General features: G+C 38.3%; 1 protein-coding gene across 1 annotated transcript in view; it reads left to right on the top strand.

Moving 5' to 3' along the window:
* rdgC (retinal degeneration C) overlaps positions 1-19575 on the top strand; it is a 512344-nt gene that overhangs the window by 482047 nt on the left and 10722 nt on the right. The window contains exon 11 of the mRNA XM_071596539.1: positions 9307-9492. Coding sequence (XP_071452640.1) covers positions 9307-9492 — 186 coding nt within the window. The remainder of the gene's footprint in view (positions 1-9306; positions 9493-19575) is intronic.

A 19575-nucleotide genomic window follows, 5' to 3' on the forward strand; every position in this document is an offset into this window, starting at 1 on the left:
ATATATATATATATATATATATATATATATATATATATATATATATATATATATAACACAGTATATGTGTGAATATATATTTATATTCACACATATGTTTTCAAAACGAGATGAAAGTGAACAAATTGAAGTCGAGAGAGGTTAAATGAAAAAGGAACATTTTGAAAAACGCTTCGTGCGAAGGAAGATATGTGACAAATGCTTTGAATACGTGACTTGTTTTCTATCATTTCCTTTAAGCCAATCAAAATTGAACTATTAAGGTCAATTTTCGGGCAGAGTAGTCCTATTAACTTTAAGAATAAGGTGAAACGTGCATGTGGGTTAATTGTGGCCGAAAAGTTCAATAGGAGATTTGGAAAGAGAAAAATTTGAAAGTTTTTTAATCATTAATTTATGCCATCCAGCTACGATTTGAAAAACTATAAAGCTCTCTATCTTCTGCGATAAGACTATGCAATAATCTTTTGATGTATTAATTTGACCCTAAAAATATTTTATAATTCAATTTGTACTGACACCAAAATTATGATTAAAATAACAACTGATTGCTTTTCAAATACGATGTAGAGAATGGTGGTGGACTGTTCATACATGCGTTTTCATTTGCTACCGTCTGCGGGTAATCACTCGAAGACTTACGTGATTAATGTGGTGTTCTGCATGTATGCCAACATTTCACTGTGCCCCTTTCAAAATTTCATCTCTTCAATAATGGGCTCGAGGACCCTCATAGCCCACCCAACAGAGCGTCACCTAATGAGCTTAGGTTCGACCGGAAACGAGACTTCTCGATTCCCTCAGGTTTGAATCCAGTGTGACTCAAGATGGTTGACAAGCGATACACGGAGGATACATGGGACTGACATCTATAATTAATACCCTTTTGTGATAATTGCGAATTTAATCTATCATATTAAATAAACCATGATTGCGGTTTGTAATTACGAGATTCATTACATGGCCAGAGAGCGATTAATTCTCTTTTTTCCTACCTGCAATTACATCTGGTAACAACCCTTTCACCCCCCCGTAACTTGACCATTGTCCTGTTTACTGTCCCTCTTAAAGCCTGCAGTATGTTGGCTTTGTGTACAGTATTGTTTAGGTGGACTAGTATGGAGCTATATTTGAGCGGGGATATAGCATGGGAAGCTTCTTGCTTCTAGTTCGGCCACGTTTGCTAGAATCCATGAAAACATACTTATATCCTTATTAGAGGTGTTAAAGGTGCAGTTAGGAATGATGTGGAGGCCCCTGTCAGAGATCAAAGAGTCATCTGATATAGTCTATGCACAGTGATTTGATATACTAGTCTATGCACAATGGTAATTATTTTGAGAATAACAGACGTTACTCGTATTATGCAAATTCAATAAAACGAAGATCTTTTGCGAATTTTAAACGCGTATATGGTTAAAATACTGCACTATATATTCCGGAATTTTATTATTCAAATGAAAAGAATTGATAGGAAGACGATAAATATTGAGTAGTGTCTGTTTGAGGGATACTTGCGCGTGGGCGGAAGAGCATATCACGTATAAATATGACCCAGGAACCCATTAGGCAAACGTTTCCATCTCAAACACCCATGGAAATCATCGCGTCTTGCATTCACTCAAGAGCCGTCGTTTGAGCTAAGTTCCAAGTGAAGGATGACCTCATGAAACAGGCTTAGTAGCATGGCGTCAAATTCAGAAGGCCGTTGGGAGTCATCTGACAGAAGAGATGGCGGTATGTAATAAGCCTTCTGGCAAGAACACTACCCCTTTGGCCCTCCCCTCCCTCTCTTGCCTACTCACCCCCTTCCTCCCCCCCATCACGCAAGTTGCCCCGCTACCTGGTCCAATCGACGGGGGCCCCAGGTGCGCTGTGGTGCCCTTTACCCAGAATTCCTCTCTCGCGGTTTTAAGACGCGCCTACGAAGGGAAGGACCCTTTATCTCACCCATATTGCCTTCCCATCCACCGTCCCACGAACGCGATCAGCTCTCTTACGACCACATGCCTGCTCTTCCCATACTTCACCCTTCCATCACTCAAAAATAGAAATGATCATTTTTGTATTGATTATTATTTGTGGAATGGGTATTTTTCCCGTCGATCATATAAGTGAATCAGCTAAATTTGGCACTTGAGATACGTTTAATATAGTAAAAATGATATAAATATTATATTAATAACGTTCATTTCACTTTTACTTAATTATCATTGGCCGTTCAATCCTAAGATTGGTTGACTGCAGCCCTCTATCCTACCCTATCTGATGCTAATTGGCTTACTTCCTGGGGTTTTTTGGAATGCACCTTCTTCTTTATTTGTCCCTTGGCCTTCCTCTTGGGACTTTTTCCGTCTATTTTTCCTTCTATTATATTCTTCACGAATCCATTTTGCCTCAGGGTGTGCCCAATCCATCTGGTTCTTCTTTTCTCAATGGTGTTCTATAAGGTCCGTTCTTCGTCTATTCTTCCGTATACTTCTTCGTTTCTTATTTAAACCGTCCATTTGATCTTAAGTATTCTCTTCCAGCACCAGGTTTCTAAGGCTTCTATTCTTTTCTGGTCTACTTTTCCAATGGTCCATACTTCTGATCCATAGAGTGCCACGCTCCGTATACATTTTTTCACGTATTGTTTCCTCGCCTGTAGTTCTATCTTCTTTAAACACAGCAGTTGTCTATCAATTGTGAATGCTCTCTTACCTTGAGATATTCTTCGCTTCACTTTCACTTGTATTATGCTATAAATTGTGTGTATTGCATATTTAATCTCCCGTATTACTGATTATTTTCTTGATACAATGTCAAGGGGTCCTTCGGAAGCATTAATGAACTCGGCCGTAATTTGAGGGATCAAAGATTTAACCCCGGTCTTGGCGGAAAGTTTCTTAAATGTGAAATGTTTTTGCGTTTAGTGTGCTCTCTCGCGCGTGGCTTGCCACTGTTATTGTGACGGAACACCACGCAATGTCTCTGACTACTTTTCTAGTTAGCGCTGTTCGAATGTAAAAGAAACATGTATTTTTCCCGAGGATTAATTTGTACTGCAATACTTGGCGAGGCGACAGAAGCTCATAATTGTATAAGGTTTGTTTAAAAGGCATCGGTAACAATTTTTACCTCACGTGTGCGTAACGCGCTGAATTCTCACCGTCGGTTAAGTGAGCGCATGAGTGCAGATCGTACTGGAATCGTTAAGTAGACAGTGCACATCATTATCACTGAAAACTTGGCATTGCGAAATATCTGCGCTAAACCCGAAGTTCTTGACAGACGACCAAAAGCGGAGTCAAGTGTCTGCCTTCGAAGAGAGTCTGCAAGGCATTACGACGATTCCCCAACCTTCTTATAGTTCCGACTTGGCACCACCAGACTTTTTCCTACTCCTAAAGTGAAATCCTTCCTCAAAGGACACCACCATGGAACCTTAAGTCAAGCCGTCAATGAAGCTTGCACGCATACTCTTAAGGGCCTTCCGGGATCCGCCTGCCAGGGAGTCTTCGAGTCGTGGGAAAGCAGCTGGCAAAAGTGTGTCGACGCTCAAGGGATGTACTTTGAAGAATTTTGAGGCATTATAGCAATATCTGAACTAAATATATTTTCCAAAACTTCTTCCGAAACTTTTTATAAAAAATATGTATATTCCATGAAGTTAAAGCAGTATTGGAAAATTGTTTTAAAAAATCGCTACGTGGGGCTCCAGTGCCTCCAGGAGATGAGTGACCTTTTCCCCTGGGAGAAAGTGTGAGAGTTTCCACGACCTGGTAACTAAATGAAATACAATAAATTATAATTTATAATACCCAACAAAGCATTTATCATTGCTTTTAGAGCACTGTGCTGGTTTTTAAATGAATGCCGAGTATCTATGATATTAGAGCCACATCTTCCACCGTTAATGCAGCCAATAACCTTCATTGTCCATCAACAATGCTCTTTTACTGTGAGAAATGCAATGCTTTCGTTAAATTTTTAGGTTTAGCAAGATGAAAAAATGTCATATAAAAATATTTCCGCAGTTTAGCCTTGGGTTTAACGTTGCACCAGAAGAGCGCAGGCATTTTTTATCGCCATTGGTCGTCATCCTTCCCTTCCATTTCCCCGCACTCACTCCCGCAGCCTCCCCACTTCGCCCAACGCCCCCCTTCACTTTTCCGCCATTTCCCTCATTCCACCCCTTCCATCCCCTTCACCCCCTCCCGCCCCCGTACTCTCGAGTGCCGCCGTGTGTCCTCCCCGGGCGAGCTGAATATTCTCCGGGAATGCTGCTGCTAACCACATGGCCCTAAATTGCGTCCCTCGACCCTTCCACCTCTTGCGGCATCTCTTCCTTTCACTTTTTCTTCATCTAGCCACCGTGCAAAGAAGCCCTTCCATCGATCCGGCCTAGCAATAGTTTTCTTTTAAGTTTATCACACAGCCGGAATGAGAGCAATTTCCTGGAAGACATCTCTCTCCGATAATTCGGTTTTCCGTGTTTATTTGTGGACTACTTTATTTTGCGACCGTTGAAACCATTGGTCTTCATCTAACTATTGGTCTTAATCTTTCTTTGATTTTTTATCAAAATTGATACCGAAAGATCGCTGTGTCGTGAATTACCGTTATGCACCGTGATTTGCCGTCATCACCGTCGGAAAGTGTAACGTTATTACCGGATAGCGTAGATTTAGAGGTACTGGAAGCAGGAAAGCTACGTACACATTTTATTAAATTCATTAAAATCATTCTTATCTAACGTTGGAACAGTAGAAATAATTTTGGCACCGAATCAGACGAGACCACAGAATTTAAGGGAAATCGATTGGCGTAAGGAATCATTGTTTCCTCGCGTATTTTGAGTTATAAAAATAAAGAAGCATAGCACGAAACATTGAACTTCCATGAACGCCATTCAATGCCAATAGTCAATTAATTTAATGGGTGGTGAACTATCCATTAGACCATCCATTGCCTTACCCCTGCCATTAGCCTGCGTGGTGATTTTTCTGAGTAAGTTGTACATATAATTGGATGCTAGTAGATCCTCACAGGGGTACCGTGGAGAGTTCCAGTGCGTCTCATTGTGGCAAAAACACGAAATGGATTGTGGGGAGACCGATCCCGCGCCTAAGGCAACTAACTGTTAACATGCGTGCGAAATTTCCCTGAAGAAGTTTACGAGGAGTTGAAGCCAAGCACCAATGACCGACAACGGGAAGGGTAAGCGCTCAACGGATGATGTCCCAACCCACACTTGAGGGTACGCAGAGCAAGGAATTGTTCAAAGTGTAGGTACACGAGGAAGTGAATTCGACCTCAGGAAACATTTCAAAATAATTCAAGAACACCTTGAACACATGACAAAATGGGGGATACTAGGGCATAGGTGCAGAAACGAAATGCAAACTGGACCTGTGATGTCGGTTTTTTTATTTTATTTTCCTTCTCTCCCTGACTAATAAACATAATGCAGTTAGCATCGTGGTAACATTCACATTCCATTTTGATTTCCTCTGTCCCTGTTTCAATGAGATTTGTGCAGCTCACATAATTTTATATAAATGATATATATTATATAACCGATACAATGTTAGTAGAATACTACTCAGTCCGAAATGCATGTTATGCCATGCCTAAACACAAAGGTTTTGTTTTCAAGCTCTCTATGTTTTGCCATAGCGTAGAAAACTCTCATCCCATGGTGTAGGAAACTTGAAGAGCCTAGGAGAAAAAATTGCAGCTATGATTTACAATAAAAGTGAACCCACCATTCTAAAATTTCTAGAAATTAATTTCATAAAATTTTCTTTTATGAGTGATTTTTTACATTTATCGGCCCTTTGCGATAAAATACTTCATTAATACTCTTCAAAATACTGTTAGTATATTATTAAAAATGTATTTGCAATAAAGTTTTCCATCTTCCGAGCACGTGCTTTGCTACATTTAATGCTTTATTTTCATTTTAGAAAGTTTAACCAGGTACGTGAAAAAATTTTATGCCCGCGGATAAGATAAAGGCTTTCGAACGCGGGTCTCATTTTGCTTGCACCCTCTGGGCATGCGCTGTTGGGATAATTCTCGGATCGTCCACGGCAAGCCTAGATCGTCCACGGAAACTATTCCTCAAAGCTCACGAGAACCTTATTTTCTGAGTGCGAAACTTCATATCCCTGTAGAACGTTCTGGTGTAAAACCCACTCTTTGCTAATACTATTATAGATCCCTTATCAAGCAAGGAAATTGATCCACATGTGGTAGTTGAGCTTATAGAGTCGGTAGTTGGGAGTTTTATCGTAATACTTCCAGCGAAACCTCTTATTTCGCCGCTACCAGATCGGCCAGAGACAGGCAAGTTCGGTGGGATCAAGGATGCAGGAGTGGTCAGTGGTCGCCTCCGAATGGCGCAATCGCCAAACCCTCGCTTGTGCTCCTTGTCCCGGTGTCCCTTGAGGGCGCCCTCCGCTCTATTCCTGGGAATTAATTTCGATGAAATCCGCCCTAAGATGCTCTCACTGAGCCAAGGGGCAATTTCGGATATCTGGCCGAATGAAAGAGATGAAAAATATAATCTGACATCCCATTATAATTCTTTTTTATTTCATAAAGAGGAAAATCCCTTTCCCTCATCTGTTACTCTCAGGAGAATTTCGTCCTTCCTATAACTTCCCATTTCCTTTCTTGAAGGATTCCATATTTATTAGTACCTATTGTTATTATAGGAAGTTGGTTGACAGTAGATAGGTCTTGGACGATTCATATTGAATATTTTAGTTATTTGCAAATGAATTTTAGCGCGACAGAAATATATTTTGCTTCATACTTCATCTACATAATACAAGCCGCCTCAAGGGCGTGTGGAAGGAGGTGCTAAGTCACCATCCTTAAAAGAGAATAAAACCACATGCAAAACCAACCTATTTATGTAAACATACACCCACAGTGGCGTATATGTTCATTAAAAAACCTTTTTGACTTAGACGCATGTAAATACATGTACTATCAACTAACATGCAGATGCGCCTTAGAATGTAGTGTAAATCTATCCAATTACGTGTAAATTAGGATTGAAAAGTAAGAAGGGATAATTCCACTGCCACACGGACATGCAGCTCAAGGTCTCCGTCCCCAAAGACACGGGCAGGGAATGTGACGCACCGTTGCGGACGGCGGAAACCTCCCCCCCATAGAGAGAGGCAAGGTTTACTTAATCCTCCTACCCTGCTCTACAGTTCCTATGTTTTCCTTCACTCTTCAATAGTTATTTTCAATCTCCATTCTGCCAATTCCAAAGAACAATCACGAATCACGGAGTTTCCCGCACTGATTCTCTCTTCATGAACCAGGTAATATCCTCATCTCTTTCCAAAAGATGTATGATATTTTTTTAATTGTTAACTTTCTCTGTTTAGCTTATTTAGTTGTGTAGTAATTTTGCAGGGAGATAAAAGGGGTTCTTCGATTCCGAGTTAGTCTATTCAAAATAACACCATTGCCGTTTTGTGCGATTTGTGGAACATAATTTTTTAGTCCTTGCTAATGTTTAATATTTAAATTTTGGAATGTATTATTCTATCACCTCGAGTGATATGCTTTAGAAGTCCTATGAACAGCAATGTGCTATCTCTCGAATCTAAAATTCTGGAAATAAATACCAGAGCTAGTTAGACTCAAGGACTCCTTTTCCCCACGGGATGGTTATTCTAGGGTTATAGGAAGCAAACTTTCCTCTCGCCACCCACAGCGTCTATGGAATTATTAATTTGTCTCAAAAGCATGCACTTTCACTAATCTCGAGTGTTCTGTTTTCAAACACCTTCCAGCATTACCGACTAGGACTGTCATTTAATGAATGTGTAGTTCTCATTACAGTATTGCTTGCCGCAGTTTGTCGTTTTCAAGCCTGAAAGCAAAAGGCTAGTGCACATGAGCTAGAAAGAAACTACAATTTGAAGTGAACTATTTTTTAAGCCAAAAATGGAGTGCTTATTCTTATACTACAATTTATTTATTGCTTCTTTTTAAATCCAGATACGGCAGGCGATTGCATTCATTGCCTGCAGGATAACCTATCTCTCGGTGGGTTTTAATTTACAATCGCATTTATTGCCAAATCATCCGTCCACCCATTGTGCCTTATTTCTTGATAAAGTAACTCTTCCAAAAAAATCTAAAAAATCTTAATTATTTCCATTTGCGAACAGGGTCAATTTTTTCCAAAACGGCATGCACAAGGCCTGTCCCAAAAGTAGTAGAACTGAGTCGATTTAAGAAAACTTATCACCAGAATTGATAGATTCACTCAAAACCCTCCAAGCTGGCACCCTTTTACGTCCACACACCGCTGCCAGCGGGTTTTACACGCCTCGTACGCCCTCTGGAAGGCGGCCCCCGGAATTCTGCTAAGCTCCCTCGTCACGGCCTGTTATAACACTTCCACCGAGCCATTGTGACGTCATTTGAGTACAAATTTGAGGTGGGGGAAGAGAAAGAAGTTTGGTGGGGTTCAAAAGAGATTTGAATCCTCACTCACATGGTCGAGGAGCTCTTGGTAGAGTGTGAGTTCCCTTTTGTTCGTCCAAGAGCACTCGCGACACCAACGTCGCACACACCTTTCTCATGCCCATGCTTTCGGTGACAAGTCGATCCGGATCACTGGATTCTGGATGTCAAGTCCATCAAAAACTACGCAGACACTTAATCTGCGATTCTTGCCCAACAAATCTTTCCCTCCTTCAAGATTTTTGTCACTTTTTGAGGTCTAAGTGCGTCCTGAGCGTTCGGGCCCTTAAGCATCTTCTCTAACCTCCCGAAACAACTTGTGCCACTCTAAAACACCCCATCTAGCCATAGCGTTATCGCCAAAAGCTGCCTTGAGCATGTCATGAGTCTCTTTCCGAGTTTTGCCCATTTTTACGCAAAATTTGATGACGCAGCGCTGCTCCAATGGCCAGTTCATGACGCATGGTAACGAGGTCACGTTATAGCGGTTTCGTAAACGAACGATTCTCACTCCGCAAAGACTGGAAGCAAACTGCCACCGCCCTCCGGCCTTTCCTTGGCCTACCGGTCCTCGAATCAGACCATTTTTGTGTGCTGTCGAAAGATTAAGCCTGAAGGAATTTGGCCGGAAAATTCCATGAAATAAATTGTTAGAATTTGTCCCAAAGACAAGTATTCTAACTTGGTAACGTACGAGATTGTTAAAGTGAGTGCCTTTGGTAGCCTAACATTCAGCCCCTTATGTCCTCGTTTTCGCCGCAGTTCGATGTAATAGCCTGCAAATGCAATAGGCTGAATCTTCTCTTCCTCGCCACTCGGCAGGTGTTCGACATTCTCTGGAGTGACCCGACGCCGAACGAAGGATGCGAGCCCAACACCCTCCGCGGCGCCGGCACGTACTTCGGTCCGGATGTGACGGAGCAGTTCCTGGAGAAGCACGGCCTGTCGCTGCTCGTCCGCTCCCACGAGTGCAAGCTGGACGGATACGAAATGGTCCACGGCGATAAGGTGAGCAGAGATGTGGTTGGGGCAGTGGAATCGTGTCTCTTTGCCCCCGGTTACTCTTTTTATTGACCAAGAAGTTCCTTCTTACGAGTCACAGGGGTTCAGTTCTTGTTGATTACGACTTGGATCTATCTATTAATATATATATATATATATATATATATATATATATATATATATATATATATATATATACACATGTGCACATATAAAGAAAAATAGATAACGAGTGATAAAGTCGCTTGCGTCATCCTTCATATGCCTTCTTTCGTTATTTTTATAAATTTCCAGTTGCTATGGTGTTTTCATTATATTGAATTTGATATTTTTATAAAGGTAAAATCAAATTTGATGTGAATATTTTTGTTTTCAATGAATATTACTTTGATGATAAAAATATAAGCTTAATATCAAATATAAATGAAAATTCCTGAGCAGTTTAACAGAGATCTTTAAATATTATCCCATATTTGGTTATAACATCCTCTAACAATTTATACTCATTCAAAACTGAGCTCCATGAAATAGTTCAGTACATAAATGCATTTGTATAAATATTTCAAGAACAATTGAGTCTCGTTAATATGCCTGCGGGGTTCTTAAATGATCGAATGTAAAACCATTACTTGCTTTAAAAATGTATAAAAACGTTTTATACTTTCAATAAAACTACACTAAAGTGAATTTACGTTAAATATTAGGAAAAATTGTGTTTTCAGAACAATTTCGCTAGCCCTCACTCTTAAGGTTTTCTTTTAAGAATTCATGCGGTTCCTCAAGTGCTTTTACCTAACATGCTAAAATTCTGAAGATTTTTTTCGTTAAATGGAAATAAAATATTGTTTAGTTTAAGTCTAGACGCGGGACGCTCATTCCGTAATGAGGAGAGGAGGACCAGGTATGATACCTTGGCCACAGCATGCACTTTTTGCTTGCTTTGCTTTTTCGTGTAATTACGAATTCAAGTTTACATTAAGACAAAAAGGAGTCACTAAAGCATAAAAAAGATAATCTGAGAATATTATTTCTGCATTATCTCAATAGTTTCAGCCTCAACTTTGTGGAAGTTCATTTTAATAAATGAAAAAGAAAAACTTTGTTCCAATCCACCACTTTATTTCAGGTACGACTAGTACCTGAAATAAAGTGGTGGATTGGAACAAAGTTTTTCTTTTTCATTTATTATTTCTGCAACTTAAAGCTATCATGCCAATATAAGTTGTGGGAAATATTTCCTTTATATATTCGCTTAAGTTCGATGCATTAATTGGATACATTGGATACAAAAGGTACTTAAAGTAGTGTCAGTAAGTTCACTACAATTTATTAATTGAATTTTTCACTACATGTCTTCAAAGTGGCTCCTTTTGCGTCGACACATCGGCTCCATCGAGACTTCCAGCTCTCGAATGCGTTGCGGTCGTAGGCCTCCATTGGAATATCCCTTAACGTCGCGGTGTTAGCTACTTTGATCCTGTTCATTGTCCCGAAATGCTTACCTTTCAGGGGTGTTTTGAGGCGTGGAAACAAAAATCGTGAATACGTGAATCGTGAAAAAGCGTGAATACGTATAAGGAAAATCAATCACAACGATGCATCCTAGATCGAAAGATGGTTTTGAATGTTGAAGTAAATCCGACTGTTTATTTTCTCTATAGCATTGCGCAAAAAGTTTAAATATATATTTGATATAGACTTATTAAAAATGCGATACTTTATCATTTATCATCATGAAGCCTGTTCATACTATCATGAATCCAGTCTTCTTAACACCTTCATTGAAAGAATTATGAAAATAATTGACAGGTGAAATTTGTAAATACTGTGAACCAAGGTCTAATTCGCGGTAAGAAGAGTACTCGCTTTAGCACTATGTGCTAAATTATGCGGTTTAACTATATAGCATAACATTTGCATAAGACAAATTTGACTGTCCGATCTTACTTCTTAAATGGTCATTGTCTTACTCCGGTCTGGCCATAATCATGTTAATTACACCTTCTGGTGTCATGAGCAAACGCTCATTGTGGTTCAGCGTGTACGCAATGTTTTAGACTTAATCCGGCAAAGTTAAATATTCTGAACTTTTCAACTGTAATATTTTATAATAATGAAAAATATTTGCTTTCAGCCCCCTAATGCTAATCTCTGCTGTTCCAATTAATACTCTTTGGTCTGTAATACAGTCAAACTACAAGTATGTGGGTTTTCTCACTCCAAGGACTAATCATATGAAATTTTGCTTTAATATTGAGATCATATCCTTTCCCGCAACAGTTTCTTCATTGTTTGACTCGGTAGTAGTAATTATTTAATTTTTAGGTACCCTGACTACCCCCAAGTAATTTGCATTGTAACTCGACGTTGTCTCATATGAATTTCTGCCCTCCGATGTTTACTTGCTCTACAAAGTTTCGAGGTAATCTCCGAATATTGCTTTCGCCAGTCTTCTACCATTTTCCTGTAGAATAACTTTTGTTAATAAAACTTTCTTAGTAACTTCGGTGATCATCCAATGGTATGAAAACCTGTGTTTAGGGTGCAATAATATTTAAAGTCTATTGCTATTTTCCTGGATAAAAATATTGAATTGCTTATATCACGTCAAACGCGATGCATTGCTATTCAAAGTCACATTCTTCAATTTCATAACGGCAAAATTGGTGGACAAGGATTTGCTTATGCATTGAGAGAAATCAAATATACAAGTACTTAATATACAAATACTTGTAGATGGTAAATCTGGGTTTTTTTTTGAATCGTCAGCGATTATTTCAGTACAACATTAAAATATGAAGGTAATTTGAATCCTAATCATATTCAATGTTCCTGTCGACTAATGCCACCATCGCTGCAATTGCGTCGTTTATTTTCTCTTCCTTAATCAAAACTTATCTTCGACGGGATGGCGAGCCTTTTGGCGATTGAGTGCCGAAGTTAATGAAATAAGAGTAATACTCCTGACTCACGGCCCATTCCATCGAGTGGGGCATACAGGTATCGATTGTTTTTACGTCTATTGGAGGTATGGGGCGTTTAATCGCAATACACAATAATTTCTGATAAGATTCAAAATTATTTGTTTTGAAATTCAAATTTTTTGTTAGAGCTTGAACCAAGGAAAGTACATGAATTGAATAAAAAGAAAATCTCAAGCAGCTTTTTATTCAAACTACTTCTTCTTGAGATACAAAATTTCCTTTTGTTAGAGGAATAAAGTGATATTTGCCGTCGATATTGTTGATGTTTCACGAGTCGAGTGAAATATATAAATTATTCCCAAAGCAAACTCATGCGTCATGAGTAAATAAAAGGTACTTCGATGACAGAAATAAGCAGTGGCAGTATGTAAGAGATGGACATATTCTGACTTATGCGGACAATCCACTAGTCTTACTCTATCAAATGCGAATATCTTAACATTTTCTTTAGCAGGAGAGACACGCCTCCTCCCCACAGTGGTGAGGAAGTATTGCAAACATTTATCCCTCGTTTTCGTCCTTGCATTTAATATTGTTAAAATAAATGTCAAAAGACATTAATTTTTCTGTAAAAAATTAATCTAAACAGTATCATAAGTTTCCTTTATTAATGACGAGAATAATTTTTAAAATTCCCTCTTTTAGATTCTGTCTACACTTCTCCATTACCGAACTGCCAGATCATAATCATTTACCCAAATAGTAATGGAAATTATTGCAATAATAATTTGTCGTATATATCGCATTATACGCGTTATGAATAAATAAATACAAATATATGCTCTCGCAATGGAGTGTTCAATTATGTGCCATTATGAACAGCACAGGAATTGGTTTACACTCAGCGGCCATATAAAATATTCCGCCCACCGATAAAATACCACAGTGTTATCTAGTTTTTGCGTAATCATTGAAATTAGTGTAATGAGTACCGCCGAACTTCCCCCAATCTCTCGTTTCTCTGCACGTTGCCCTCTGATAAGTCGCTAGATCGAGTTGAGCTTGCACCTAAGCGTTCAATTTATTTGGAATTCCTATCAAATAATAGCTAGCATAAACATTTCTCCAAAATTTCAGTATTTCACATAAATGCGTGTGGTATCATTTGAATTTTCAAATTAAAAATCAGTCTTCTAGAAGTTACATTTTAAACATGTCTCTCTTTTTTATACAATTAGAAATAAATTTGAATTTTGTTGAGTGTACATTGATATCACTCTTTAATCTGTTCATTAAAGGTTTTTGATGAATTTTTATCATGAATGATAATGGCATTATATGACAATTAGGTCGTTTGGGGCCTTTCAAAAATGTTGAACTCAATAATGAATATTAATAATAAAATATTATGAAGTTGTTTATTTACAAAATTAAATCACGAGGCTCAGTTTTGAATGAGTATAAACTTTCAAAAAGTTTGAACAAAATTTAAAACAATGATGTCAAAATGGTACGCTTATTACACTTGTACTGTAAAATTAATGGTATGCATAATTATGTAAATTTTTCTTAACATATTTTTCTTGAAACTCTTATTGAAGTATTTGGCATAATACTTTTAATGAGAAAGAAAAAGCCTGTCTAAGCAAGCACAATTGGGAGCGACAGTAATTAACCCAAATACTTGTATTTTCTGAAAATCTGTCATTTGAAATATAGCGCGTGTGTTATTAATTCACTGTTCGTCTAATTATAAAATTTACATTAAATCATTGAGAATCTAGAATTTAAAAAGGATATTTTCCAATTTTACGGCCTTTATTTACATTGGTTCCTTGCATAACCCTCAAAACATGCATGTAATAAATGCTATATAACCTTTCTCCCTTATTCTTATAATGCACCAGCGTGACTTCTATTAGCCGATTATAAATTCATTTTTTTAGAATATGTGCTATTATTACCCCATTTATTCAACCTTCTAGCATTTCATGTGTTAAGGCATTGTTTTTTATTTTGTGTTACATGTTTTCTGAAAGAATAATTTGAAGTAGAAACTTCTTTGAACCTGAGGATGCGTCATCAAAACATCGTCGCAGCTATTTTGTCAAATTTAATACGGTGATACGGAGTTTCATCCGAAAAGAGAACTGACCGGCCTTTCTATAATAATAGGTCAGGATTTAATTTGTACACAGAGCCTGTATTTTTCCTGCCGCCATTATTTAAAATTGCACAATATATTCTTTGTGGGCAGTGAAATGTGAATAGAAAAGGATTGGGAGTGTGTTGTAGGTCAGACAATCTCAATCGACACATTGAATGAGTTAAGCGAATGGTTTATTAAGAGCATTGTACTTAATCCTGTTTAAGTTTAAAATTAACACCACTTTATTTAGGTACCGTAAGTGCCGAGCATAAATGAATGATATTCCATGTAAAAGCTATCACAAAAGAAAACCAATTGGTTTCCTCGGGAGCAGATAGGATAAGTCAATTATGAAAGTAGAATAAATAAATTCCAGCAAGTGGAATGCGAATTATGGTGAAATTTTACATGAAATTGAGGACAGTAGCAACCATTATCAGATGAAACAAAGAAAAATCACCTTAGCAAGATTATTACCATCAAATATTAGTTAATTGCTTGGAAGTGCCTTAACATAAGAGTAAAGTGTAAGTGAACACATTTATTGTCGGCTAAACGAAACATGTATCCAGGAAAATGTGATTGATATGACAAAGCTTTTGGTAATGTATGACACTTTGTGCTAAAATATTGTAGACATTGCCTTCTTACTGCATGACGGCATTGCCATGAACTGCTTACTGCATGAGAGTAATTGAATTTTGCAGTGGAATAGATTTATTGTACTGAAAATTATTTATTTTTCGTGGCGTTTTCTGAGTTCGATCATTATCTACAAATTTTACCGGTAATGTTTATTAGAACAATAGCCTTCGGACTATGCAAATTTAACTGAAATTTTAAGGGACCTAGATCATGGGATATATTTATTTTGTGGTGTAAAGAGTTGCCACGCGCCGCCTGAATTTTGGGGTGTTACTTGATCTTAAACCTTACAGCATAATTGATAAATTCAATAAAATTAATAAATGAAATAATTACTAGGCTCAATAAAGGTTTTCATAGTCTAAACTATCACTGGGGATGGCGATTAAAACACTTTGTAATTGTATACTTATTGCTATTGAAATAATTTACCGATTCCGACTTTTCACATGATTAATTTTTACTATTATAATTGATCTAGGTTACCGAAAGTATTCTTAGCTTCGTCACTAGATTTCAAAATGACTCACACTAGAACGGAATAAAACCAATGGGCAGTTGGTTCCCCATCCCACCTCCACCATTCTCACCCAACTACCCTTTCATCCTCACATATTCGCAAACCCATTCGCCTCCTAGCACAACCACGCAGCGGATAGTCGTTTAACGACGGCCAGTGGAAATGTCCTGATCTTTATTCACAGCATGCGCCGTAAAAGCTTTCTTCACTGAGACCTTTCATAAATTAGGAAAATATATGTCGATATTCGAAAGTCCTACAATCTTAATAATCCATATTGGCCATAGAAACTTCAAAATAATCATGCTATCGCCGTAAAACTTTCGTCGCAAGAGTAAATTAACGGAGAACTTGGCCCGAATGATTTCTTCGCCCGTCCAGACAGATCGATGAAATGGGCATTTGCACTGAGTAACAAGTTTGTTTTGGAGAGTTCACATTTGTGTGCATGTGACGTTAGAATCTGAGCTGAAATCTCTAGGAGAGATGAGAAATCGAGATTGAAACAGAACTCTTGAGAATAAGGTTCTTCTTCGCCCTTTCCTTGTTTTCATCGTCGAGTCAACAACCATAGCGAGAGCCTCAACGGTCTCGTAAAAACCGGAACAAAAAAGTTCAAATTGATTTGGAATTAAATTTCATTGGCCAATTGAAAAATAAAATACTTTGATAGTAGGTATGCGTATTTAAAAAACGAGTTGCCACTGGGAAATATGGAGCGGGGATTTTGTAACTACATGGCTTGTATAAAAGGTATCCAGAAAAGTGTCGGAAAAAATATATTTCAGAATTCTTAAAATTATACTCCTGGAGCGTCGACCCACTTTCGTCAGTGGCTTTTTCACAAATTGAAGTTTCCCTGGTAGACGGATTTCAGAAGGTCCTTAAGGGTACGCGTGTAAGCTTCTTTGATGGCACTAAGGTCTCATGCTGGTGTCTTTTAAGGGAGGATATTCACTCTTGATAATGGAGAATAGTCTACTGGTGCTATTTTGGTACTCTAAGGGGGTCGGGAAATCGTCGCGATGTCGTTGAAGAAGGTCTTCGCAGGCAGACACTCGATTCTTTTATATTTGACTTCTCGACTCTGCTCTTCGGTCTGAATTCAGTACTTAACGCACATTCCAGAAAAATATTGTTACCAATACCTTTTATACAAACCTTGAATTTATTTCCTGTTTACTTGGATAAATATGACGAGTTCATTATGGCAGATAATAATTAGATCCTTCGATCATATCCTAAACTATATCCTTTGGCAGTCTACATCTACATCTACATCTACATAATACCCCGCAAGCCGCCGCAAGGGCGTGTGGCGGGGGGTGTTAGGTCACCAACCGTAAAAAAGAAAAATACCACATGCAAAAAAAACAACACGGAAAATAACACCCACAGCAGCGCAGACACTCATGCAAAAATCCCTTCATCCAATACTCATGCAAACACATAAACCGCAAAACAACTAAAAAACTGCACCCCATGATGCAGCACGAAAGACATCCTACAACACGGAAGCCAGGACACAACAAGCAAGAAATTGAAACATCACTACCACATGAAAATGCACCACGAAACACTCTACCCCCAAAGAGTCTCTAAATGGCAGGGAATGCGACCCAACGTTGCAGGTAGCAGGAATTTGCCCCCGCGGAGAGGGACGAGGGATTGAAAGGGAGACTTAAAAACAGATGAACGGAACACGAATGAGGTCATTCGGAAAGAATGGGTTATTATAGCAAAACACATAAGGTTAGTGGAAGAGCATGCATTTAAATACAACTAATTATTTTTTAGACGCTGAGGGTGGCAAGTGGAATTTTTGCTATCTATAACCCTGCAGTTGCTATCCCGTATTGTCCGTGGGAAGAAGGAGTCCTTGAGTCGGCTAGTTCTGGCATCTATTTCCCGAATTTTATATGCATGATCCAAGCGACTAATGTATGTAGGAGTACGAATAATTTGCGAGACCTCGGTGCTGAAACATGCGGATCTAAATTTATTTAATAATTTCAATCTTGCATTGAATCGTCTCTCAGCCAATGATTCCCACCCCAAATCCATGAGCATTTCGGTGACGCTTTGCGTTTTATCGCAGGAATTTTTTACAAAACGGGCTGCCCGGCGTTGAACCTTCTCAATTTCCCGAATGAGACCTTTTTCACTCGGATCCCACACGCTGCATGCGTATTCTAAATGAGGCCTTACAAGAGCGTGGTAACAACGTTCCTTGACCTTCGAGTCACTTTTGCCGACAATGCGTCTAATGAATCCCAATTTTTTATATGCTTGACCGCAGACTTAACGTATGTGAGTCCCCCAAGTTAAGTCTTTGGTGAATGTGACACATAGGTATTTTACCGTATCAACTACTGCTAGGTCACCTCCAGCTAATTTGTAAGCAAATCCCGTTGATCTTTTAAAGAAATTTACCACTGAACATTTATTATAATTTAGAGTCAATCCCCAGTTAGAACACCATTTAGTAATGCAATCTAAATCCTGCTCTAGAATAAAACGATCCTCATCCTCAGATATCTCCCGATAGATCACCGCGTCATCCGCGATCATCCTAATTTTACTTTTCACTTCGCGGTTCAAATCGTTAACAAATATCAAGAAAAGCAACGGCCCGATCACACTTCCCTGAGGTACCCCCGACGTGACTCGAACGCTGTCGGAACTAGCGCCATCAAGGACTACCCTCTGTTCCCGCTCTGAAAGAAAATCTTTAACCCAGCTTATGGCGCCCTTGTTTATACCCGCGACCTTTAATTTATGAATGAGTTTACCGTGTGGGACCTTATCAAATGCCTTTTGAAAATCTAAGAATATGGCATCCACTTGCCTACCTCTCTCACCCGATAAAAGTAAATCATGTGTAAATAATCCTAATTGGGGAGTCTAAAACTCATCATATCAGTAGAATTATCTCATTATCGATATAATATGGGGATTGTTCACGATATCTGTTTTATTTGGTGCGACAGGTCAACTCGACAGCAGGCAAACTTTTAAAAAAGTCGTTTTCTCGTTTGCTTTCCTCGAGTTAACAGTTTTTCGAAAAAATTTACAGTCGCTGACAAACTTATATTCTAATCGTAAAATTTTGTATGAATATTGATGACTTCCTATGGACTTAATCTACTTGCTTACCAAATAATTTGACCGATGCAAACCGAAATTTGCTTCATAATATAAAAAGGATCTTAACTGTGCTAAAAGAAAGTAATCCTTTACTTTCGTGTTCTTCTACCTCTCTTCTAAATTGAAGATTCTTCATAGTGAACTCAAAATCTTTTGATTTATGCATATCATAACGGAACTGGGGCAGGAAAAATATTAACTAGGGTTATTTCGAGAACATTGCATTACAGAATCTGCCTAAGTGATTTGGAAATAAGGTCTTTCGTTTGCAAATTTAACATTGCACAAATTATTTTCCGGTCCAAATGGTTCCCTAGAATTCTGGTCAAATGCTTTGATCAGCTGCGAGTAGTTAGCTACCAAGGTGTTCATAGTAACCTACTCATATTGCACTGTGAATTTGTTATGGCTTTTAATTTGTGATGCCAAACGTTATTCTATCAGTGGGCCGCAAAATATTTACCCGTGCTTAAGATACGGCTTTGAAAATATTTGCGGAAATATCGAAATTATTTCGTGCATAAATTACAGATTTAGGTTCGATGTGTGTTATACCATTTCATAATGACAGAGACGAACACCCTTGCCATTTCTCACTCAATAAATATTTATTTTCGATTTACTTCATAATTTTCAAGTGTAACCTGGAAAATTCAACTTAAAAATGATGTAGTGCATCGAAAATAAATATTTATCAAGTGGAA

Source organism: Hetaerina americana, unplaced genomic scaffold, assembly GCF_022747635.1.
Source record: "Hetaerina americana unplaced genomic scaffold, ioHetAmer1.1.p SCAF_8, whole genome shotgun sequence".
Classification (NCBI taxonomy): Eukaryota; Metazoa; Arthropoda; class Insecta; order Odonata; family Calopterygidae; genus Hetaerina; species Hetaerina americana.